The 10,382-nt window shown below is 34.3% G+C and overlaps 1 protein-coding gene across 1 annotated transcript; it reads right to left on the bottom strand.

Moving 5' to 3' along the window:
* Positions 1 to 144: 144 nt before the first annotated feature.
* On the bottom strand, positions 145 to 5,726 carry htatip2 (HIV-1 Tat interactive protein 2). The gene is made up of 7 exons (XM_041275146.1): positions 5,505 to 5,726; positions 4,305 to 4,491; positions 3,964 to 4,071; positions 2,306 to 2,443; positions 1,310 to 1,371; positions 700 to 927; positions 145 to 398 (listed from the first exon to the last, which is right to left on the bottom strand). Exons 1-6 carry the CDS (start codon positions 5,621 to 5,623, stop codon positions 711 to 713), a joined length of 831 nt encoding a protein of 276 aa, XP_041131080.1. The 5' UTR covers positions 5,624 to 5,726; the 3' UTR covers positions 145 to 398; positions 700 to 710.
* Positions 5,727 to 10,382: the final 4,656 nt, after the last annotated feature.

Raw genomic sequence — 10,382 nt, 5'->3', positions numbered from 1 at the left:
TGGAAGGTATCACCTCAGGTGTATATGACTGTGTTGAACTGTGTATATGTATATATATATATATATATATATATATATATATATATATATATATATATATATATATATATATATATATTTTTTTTTTTTTTTTTTTTTTTTTCCTCACTTGATTACTGTCTCTATTTTTGTTGCATATTTAATTAGCGTTTCAATGTTCTATTTTTTATTTCTCAAAATCTCAACTCAAAATTGAAATCTCTCTAAGATCACAGCACCCAATAATCAAAGACTGAAACATGAAAAAGTCTCAATACTATGCTTTAAATGCATAGCTGTCCATAGTTTGGGATTTCTCCTGATGAAGGGGCATGTGTAGTCCGAAAAGCCTGCGTACCCTGTGAGACACCCAAGTCGGTCTAATAAAAAGAAACACAACATAACAAAACCCTAATAAATAAGGCACAAAATTATTTTCTCCATGTTTAGATATCCATTCACACACACATATGGGAATTAGTTTCTTAAGACGAGGGTAAAACGCAAACTGAGTGTCGTATATCCGAGTGCTGACTGTCATTTAATATTATATATATATATTAGTTCTCCAAAGGAACCCAAACTTGATCCCATACTATCTCTACCCATACTATATCAACCACCGCCTTTTTTTTTTTTTTTTTTTTTTACAAATTTATTATGCAAGTTATTATTACACACTTTTCTATTTTTCAGTTCTCTCCAAGTTTTCCAAGGTTGTAGATCGGTTTATTTTCTAATATTTCCACCTTCTTGTCCCCCTCCATGACTGTATTGATAACCATGGCTTTGACCAGCGATGAGATAGGTATTGAGAGCGCAGTTGGAAAAATACTGGAGACTGGAGATAGAAATTTCCTAGCCAGCCACTCTGCGGGACGTGACTCCTGTCTATCAACCATAAGAACGCTGCGAAGAGAATTTAAAAAAAAAGAGGGTTACTGTCACATTACCCACACAGAAAGCACACCAAACATACTACAGAGAAAATTAATCAATGTGACCATGACTTTGTATTGGTTGAACAGCAAACGGAATGCAATTTTTAATTGCAATATGTAGTTGTTTCAAATAACTAGTGATCCTATTAAGCAGTGTTCACTGTATATTGTGGTTTTAAAAAAAAAAAATTAAACAAAGCATTCATTAACAAAAAAACAAAAAAAAGACTAAAGCATTCCCATTCCATCCCATCTCATGCCACTTCAAATCCCAGGTTCAAGTGTACTGCGGCACTGGTATCTGGAAAGCAAAGCAAAAGCAGTCTGAAGATGCAGAACGGATTACTTACGCAGGTCGAAAGATGGTATATCTGTCAAAGTCCAATTCTTCAATCTCCACCTCAACTTGACCCTAAAAATTTAAGAGAAACACTTCCAAATTAATTTTTTGTCCAAGAATCACAGGATGCACAACACACACAAAACATTAGTGGGTGCAGAACTAGAGTGTCCTATGCAAGAATTTTTATTTTATATATTTATTTATTTTGTTAACCCACTAAATAAATCGCTAAATCAACCACTGCCTTTTCTCTTATGAAGGCAAAGCGTTGAGGATACAAACAACACAAGAAGAAGAACAATCGTTGTTATTATTATTATTATTATTATTATTATTATTATTATTTTATTATTATTATTATTATTATTATTATTATTTATTATTATTAATTAGCAGAAACCTTTATCCTGGATGACTTACAGTTGTTACAAAGTATCACATTGCAAAATATCACATTACACAATGTTACATTACACAATATCACCTTACAGATAACAGCAGTTATAAAGTACTGTAAAAAATAAGATCAAATTCCAATAAGAGCTAAATAAAGAATACAGTAAATAATTACCTTTAAGAGCAAATTCGACTAAGAGCAGCTAAACTTATAGTAAAAATATTTGCTTAAGACTGAAGTGCATTAAGAGCATGTAATAAGTACGATAAATGGATAAGAACAATTTCAAATATCAGCAATTACAAAAAATGTGAGTACAGATACCTATAAGAGTATGCAAACAATTCAGAAAGACTCAGTGTTACTGACTAGGCAAGTTAATGTGTGCTCAGAAACTTTATTCAGTTATAGCGGTATAGTGCAACAATTACTAGATTTACACTTAAAACTACTGGAGATTTATAGCTTTAAATATTTCATAACATCCTACTCACTGCAGCAGAGAGCAGTGGTTGTAATACAGGATATTGGAAATGGTGTTCTGCCCAATTAAAGAACCATTCATTTTGTACATGTGAAAGGAGAGCACATTTCCACTTTGCATACCTTTACTTTTAAATATAGAAAGCTGCTGGTTTTATCTGCTCCTTTAGACGACTCCAAATTGAAATGCGAGCATCCTCCAGCTTTCGCAAGCTTGGCTGAATTTAAAACATAATCGTGATCCACACGAATGAAGCCTTGCTGTTGCACAGGGGAAAGAAAGTGCATTGGAAAAGTTACAATCTGAACTATTTCTGGAAGATAATCACATACAGAAAACACACAATAAAACTGTGATTAATAACAAATAAAATGAAATATGGATAACATTATGCAAAATGAGGACAAAAAAAAACACTTTAAAATAAAACAGCTATTGCATAAATGTTAGCCATAACATTACTCAACATAACATTACTCAATACAGGAAAATTGACAATCAAGTTGTAAAACCATTTTTACATCTCATAGACAGATAGTCAGCTTGATGCATAATATAAATCCACAGCCCACCAGTCAAGAGCCTAGAGATCTCTACACGGAGCTTCATTGGTGCATTTAAAATTGTGAACGTTGGCCTTCAATAGAAAGCATTGCCTCATCTTAATGTTATTCAAGGCCTGTATAATGATTGAGTGGATTAAAATGAGGCCCTAATTATTTTGGCTTTAGTTCTGGATTAGCCCTCTCTACTGTCGACTCTAATTCACTGTGGCCAATTGATGAAATGTGAACCGACATAAATGCTGCGGCTCACTTTCAATCCCATTATGCAGCTTGAACCACATCAATACTAACCCAAGCATAGGACGCTGGCGGGCCCTTTCCACCACTCTGAAAACCTCTCTCCCATATACAAGCACCCATGCTGTCACCCCCCCCCAAGCCCCAAGCTAGACCCATCATCCTCCCTCAATGGGTTCTATTCAACAAGGTGACACACTCTCGGCCCCAGATCAACCTAAATATTGTTTTATAAGCAACAAGTGGACTCTGAAGCCTAAAGAAATTTCAGATCTTCCGAGTTTGGGAATTTCATTAGCTTTCAAAGTGTCTGAATGCCACAATGACCGTGTTGTGCTGAACGAATCCCAAAAGGTAATCGGTGCGTTTGCGAAAACTGTTTTTGGCCGTTTTAAATGCACCACCAACAACCCGCCTCACAAAACTCACAATGCCTGATCACAGAGCACTCCACACTTAACAAGACAGCTTTTTTTTCCTCAAGAGAATGTATAACCTACTATTGAAGACTCAGCACTCGGAAACAAAAGGTCAAATTTTGTAACAAAAAAACTTTACATTTTTATATACACAAAATATAACTGAATTTCAGCAATGCTTCCTATTATATGTGGATTCTCAGCAGTTCGTAAAATGCTTTTGTGGACCCTAATTCTAAAAGCGTCCAGAGGGGTCGAGCATTCTAATGCACCTTATTTTCATCTAAATACTTTCATCTAAATAGAAAGAGGGATTTCAACTGCAATCTGTAATCTACACTGCAGTTGTACTGCTAAATGACTGTGCCAAAAATTCAAACACTTTCTTTTTACAATTGTTTATAAACCTCCAGTCAAGAACTAATACAATCTGAACTTGTAAATCAGTCAGTCTCTGGGGCATTAATAAATTTATTTTACAGTCCAAAATTGGAAGGCACCATGGCATTCTCTTCAGTTTAACAACATTTAAAAAATACTCTTCAGTGCTCTTCTTACCTCTCCTGATTTGGCTTTTGTTGTTCCCAGGCAGCAGTAACCCACATCATGTCCTTGAAATGCAGCTGCATAGTCATCCAGCTTTTCAAAATCTACAACCTCCTGGAACTAACATCAGCACACAGTGTCAATGTTTGTTTTCACTGTTACAGCTGCACAAATCACAACCTGTTACTGCAATGTGTAATGTGGCTATCGTTAATCAAACACCTTTAATTGCTTAATACTGTATATAAATGCAACTCATAATAATGCTGTGATGTGAGTGTCATGCAGTTGTGAACATGCTAAAGTGTCATGGATTTTGCTAAATATTTTTGCTATGCGTCATCTTGGCTTACCACATTTTCATAAGCTTCATTTTCAAACGCCAGTCTGCGGCCAATAAGAGTGATCTTTGAGAAGATCTGGCTGTTTACAATCTCTTTGAACAGCAGTTTGCCAGTTTCCCCAGACGCCCCGAGAATGAAACAGGTCTTATTTTTCTGTCTGTAGTTTTCCAGGAGGGTTTTTATATCTGCTGTCATTCTGGAAGGAGGACAAAAAGCTAAATTATTTTTTAAAATATATATAAAACACAGTTTTTATTTGTATTCCTGCTGAAATGTTTCATAGTTGTCAAATATTTTCTTTAAATGTGTAACCACATGTATTATGATACTTTGAACTGTGACACTTTGTAACAATTTGTTAGCCCGTGGATATAGGGACCTCCTGCCAAGAAAAATAATAATATAATATTAATAATAATAATAATATTAATAATAATAATATGGAAAATCATAATGATGAATTCCTCTTTTTTACCATTTCACAAACCTTTTGGAATGTATATATTGTGAATAGTTTGTGTTTGGTATTTCTCATATTAACAAATAGAAAAATAAAAAAGCACCATTAGTTCACGTTAAGACAGGCTATTTTCCTGGCTGCTGTGGATATAGGCACCTGGCTGGTGCGGTTGCTAACATCAGAACGACACCTGTACCTCTGGGTGTAAACTTAAATCCTGACTTAAAACAGCTCTGGAAATAACTGCATGTCCACGGCTAGTAGTACCCAGTGGGACTGTGAAACAATTCGATATATTTTTGCAACCCTGAATCATTGCTTGGACGGTTCAGCTCAGTGTTAAACTGGAGGTAGAGAATGAAAAAGGTCATACGGGCAGTAACTAGACTCGAAACCACACGCTGACCTTTTTTCCCAGGGCAACTGCCGTAATTATCAACAACAAATTACGTTTTTATCTCGTGCAACGCCCGCATACACGTTTTAAGCATGTATTGCCCATATGCCTTTTATATTTGTAGCAAGTCGATTTTATTGAGGTTGAACAGTAGTTTTGTCGCGTAAATGGCAAAGCACCACACCCGTTTCTCTCAGTCTCAGCAAGGAGGGGGGAATGTTACGTGAGGCCGTGGAAGATTAAGGACTTTAGCCAAATTAACAGAATATAACCTCACACCGCTCCAGATCAGAGTTCAAATTAACCTAAATATATTACAACCCGTACATTATTAGCAGTTTTCCAGGCTTACCTGGATAGTGCGATAGGTTCAGAATTCTCCAAATTATTTAAAATAGCAGCGAAAAATACAACTAAGACACTGACAATGCCAACTACGATACTGGTCCAGCTGCATGCAGGTAGTACCATTACAAATGAGATGTTTACGACAGTAAAGTAACAGGTCTGCGGTGTTTATGTGTTCGTCTTCGAGTCCTTCCTGGTTGCTACGTCACGGTTGAGCATGTGCACAGCTGCAAACCGCACCCGCTTTTTAGTTGTTATTTTGTAATTGTCCTGCAGAGGGCACTTTGAGTTTAGAAGGCGCTGAATCTTACGAAGAGGGCCTCAAGGTCAGTTCCAGAACTTACGGCCCGTCCCTCCCAATTGGTTGACAGTTTTATACGTCACTGATGTGACTCAGATATATATATGCTATTATATATGCGTATATATATATATATATATATATATATATAATATATCTATGGGATAGTCACGCTTAGATTGTAATTCTCCATCACTGTGGCTTGGTACAGCCTAACATCAGTATTCTCCACTGGACCTTAGAGAGACCGACGAGGAGGTGTGACCAGGAGTAATACACACTGGTCCTCTACTTACCTGTAATAATGAGTATGGCACTTATCGAGTTTCTACGCGTTGCAACACAAGATCAAAATTCTTATAAGGTCGCAAGACTTAATTTCCAGGCGTTGCCTCTTTAGGGCCTTTTTACGTAGAATCTGGAATCCTACGTAAATTGTAACCGGCCTTAATATGACCCTTACTGGAATTGCCTGCTGTGTGCTCTCTCTCTCTCTCTCTCTCTCTCTCTCTCTCTCTCTCTCTCTCTCTCTCTCTCTCTCTCTCTCTCTCTCTCTCTCTCTTATTATTATTGTGTTGCGATTCTGTCACTTTCATGTAGGTGGCGCCAAAGTCACTACTTTGAGTTCAAAAACAAACTACAGCGGCAATAACACAGAAAACTTGAAATGGTGATTTTAGCCCTGTATGAACATGTATTTCTTTGTACTAGGTAAAAAACATAATAATAATAATAATAATAATAATAATAATAATAATAATAATAATAAATAAAAACATCTCATTTCTAGCACAGATTGTACAGTGTTCTTTCTCTACGTTTACATTACTTTAGATATTTCTATTCCTGATAAATTCATACCAGTAACTACCCGCTTTGCTCTGTATTTATGAAAATAATTTTATGAACAAAGCTTTAACTAATCAATTAATAAAACAGTTTTCTTAAAGCCAATTTTGATTAATTAAAAGTTTTAAATCTTTGAAATAAATAAATAAAGCAATATTAATGAATAAACAGTTTATTTAACTAATTCTAGTTTTGACTATTTTAGATTGTACACCGTATATGTTTATTCAAATAGCTTATTTTTGGTTTCACTAGGTAGATTTACTCAATATGTATTTATTATAAAGCTCATAAAATGAAGGACCTGTCACTCGAGGTCTTTGAATAATTCTTACAAAACCTCAGCACATGAAATAATTTCGAGTATAACAGGTAGAGACAAAGAGGGTATCATAGAAAACCTCCATTATATATATATAGAATATATAAGAATATCTCAAATATCAATATATATATATATATATATATATATATATATATATATATATATATATATATATATATAACGAATACATACATATTTTATTAAAGAATATCAAACATAAATGTTACTGTGTATGACATAAAACCATCAAGAATAAACAACGACGTGATTTAACACTAATGACATCACCTGCTGTTGATGTCATCGAAACTTTACTTCCTTAAAATCATTTTAAGATCTTTAGAGCTGTAATGCGGCCCTACAGCTTGCTTTGTTACGAAAGGGAAATGCAGACTCATTGTTCTCTTAGCACTAGGTATTAATTGCAACCAGCAGCAGGGAAGGAGCTTGAGCTGAATTTCTGTCATTTGCACATGTTGATTCATTCATTATTATTCATTGATTTGTGTCAGAATAAGGTCTTTTATTCTTGAAACAGTGGTTTAATGACTAGTAAATAATCAGACCTCTAAGATTTTCACTAAAATGTTACATGATTTATTTATAGATTATTAAAATTATAAGTATTATAGCAGTAGTAGTAGTCATATTAGTAGTATAATTAATGTGTGTATTTCATGTTTTGCTAAAACGGCTGGAAAAATCAAGTAATCTGGTCTGAGGACAGATCTGAGGTGCTCATGTTTATTTTTTAAGCTCCCAAAAGCTGCATGCCTCTGTTGCCCTAAGCACTAACTTCATAGCAGCAGAAATGTCAATAAGGGATTTAGTTGATCAGTAAAATACTGTCCTTTGGAAATGTCAACACTTCCTTGTCTGAAACTCAACTTTCCGATACAGACTTTAAAAGTGTTACTGATTCGAAACGGGAATACTAATGATGGCCATTAATGGAGCCTGACAGTACAATCTGTTTGTTATTGTGCCCTGAATACAGCCTACTGGTCACACTCACTCTCGCTTTCGCTGATCGGGCAGATTGGTACAAACTGACCCCTCTGGTGAGGTGGCCTGTGCACAGCTGATCCTATTGCAAGGATTAGATTAATTAGAGTCACTCTTTGTCATCAAAAAGAAACTGTCAAAAGGATTTTATTGTTGAATAATATGTAATTAATATGAGCTTTATTCTGGTCATCTGGCACCCAGGCACCTGAAAGGAAGAAAAGAATACATAATTTGACTTGCTTGTTTCTCTGGATGTCATGCTTGCCTGCTTGATTTTGACATTATGAAACTCTATCCTTTTATGAGTAAATAGCATTTCGTATTTCAACACCCGTCTCTCAAATGAAGCAACCGCAACACGAATTGCAAAAATAATAATAATAATAATAATAATAATAATAATAATAATAATACAGTGTGATAGGAAGATATGGATCTATGTAGAATACAACTTTTAAAACAATGAAGGTTTCTTGATATCACATCAATAACATGGGAAAGATGTGATGTGGATAACCATACACAATAGGTAGAAATGGCACGAGCAATGTTTGTTTAGCATGATATGCAGAACACAAATAATATTGTTTTATTTCTTTGTCTGCTGTGCTGGCTATATACACTTACCAAGCATTCACATAAGCTAATTTAAACAAAAAAAAAAATTATGTTGTAACAGTGTACAATTCCAAAGTTATTCAATTGGGAGCATAAAGCTAGCAGACTGTATGCCCATTTCTTATATATATATATATATATATATATATATATATATATATATATATATATATATATATATGGGTATATATATATACCATTACTGGTGTGGACAGTATATCATTTACACCTTGTTATATTAAATAACAATATAATTTCAACCCTTTCAAAAATATAAGTGCTGTGCATTACAACTCAGATCTTGAGCTATATACTGTACTCGTGCATTTTGGAATATACAGACTATGAAGCAAACATTTAAAACAGTAATACAAGCATTGCAATACAGTATGTTATTCCTCTAGTGCATTTTCAAATTAACTGGATTCTGTGGGTGGGGTATGTAATGTCAAAATATTTCACTTTTGATTTATATATATATATATATATATATATATATATATATATATATATATATATATATATATATATATATATATATATAAATGAACAAGAAGCCACTTAAACAGCAGGACGTACTTGTTAGGTTCTCACAAGCTGATTATTGTGGGCCTCATAGCAGCCACCAGACCTTTCCCTTATCTTTTTGTAACAAGTCATGGCTGAGTCTTTAAGCCAGGAAAGATCATGCAAGAAACCTGGGGAGAAAGCCTAGTTTAGAGAATACCAATACACATAGTCAAAGCCAGCTTTAGGAAATCTCAATCTGCATCTAATGCTACCAATTAAGCACAACTGAGCCTTCACTTTGGGTTTAATAGATGCTTCCAGCTCGGAACAGTTTAGAACAATCCACTCATTAAGTGAGTAAATAGATTATTACAGCTTCAGGATGCAAAGTTGCTAGTAAACTTTTTTTTCCTAACTACAGGTACCTGTCAGAAACAATGAAGTAAATAGTTTTGTAAATTAAAGGAAGCACAGCACAGTAAAAGACAACACCAGGAATGCTCTACTTAGCCTCAGTTTTGTTTTAGAGGATAGCCTGGAGTAAATATGAGCCACTTTGTGTAATTTATGTTATAATTGCTCTCACCACATAATACATCACATGATTGAATTTGTGTCTCTGTTGTGAGTGGATGAAACAGTTAATAATCTTCCTTAAAGGAAAGTGGCATTCTCCAGGCCAAAATAATCTTCTGGGGGGAAAAAAAAAGGTATGTGTGAGAATCTGTTTTGTTTTTTGTTTTTTTCTTTCCTTTGTTTGAAGCTGTGTTTGTTTGTAGCTGGAAATCTGTTTGCTGCTTCAAATCTTCTCTGTGTCCTAATGTTTGGAAATCTCAATGAGTTCTTAGGCTTGCAATACATTCTTTAAGCCCTGTGTTGTATATTACAATTAGTCTTTCTAGATTTGTGTGCTTCTGGGTTACAACCTTTATTGCCACCCTTTGAAAGCTTAATGTCATAGAATGCATCTAAAATATATTTGAATGTAATCCATCCTTTATTCATTTATTCATGAAAGTTCCAATGCAGTCATATACACGCAATACATGTACATATGAAAAACATGAATATAAGAACATTAACACATTGGAAAAACCATTCTCTCCCTGTGTATAATAACAATGTAATTAGCAATATTTCTTTCAAATCTAGTGAAAAAATAAAAAATACTGCACAGGCATAATTTATTTTCAAAATGCATGGAAAATACAGTGAGAGCTTTGTATTTGTATCGTCTAATAAAATAGTAGAACTGATTCAAGTTAATGTTT

The sequence above is a fragment of the Polyodon spathula genome, chromosome 17, assembly GCF_017654505.1.
Source record: "Polyodon spathula isolate WHYD16114869_AA chromosome 17, ASM1765450v1, whole genome shotgun sequence".
Taxonomy (NCBI): domain Eukaryota; kingdom Metazoa; phylum Chordata; class Actinopteri; order Acipenseriformes; family Polyodontidae; genus Polyodon; species Polyodon spathula.
This window is presented reverse-complemented; position numbering and strand designations above follow the sequence as displayed.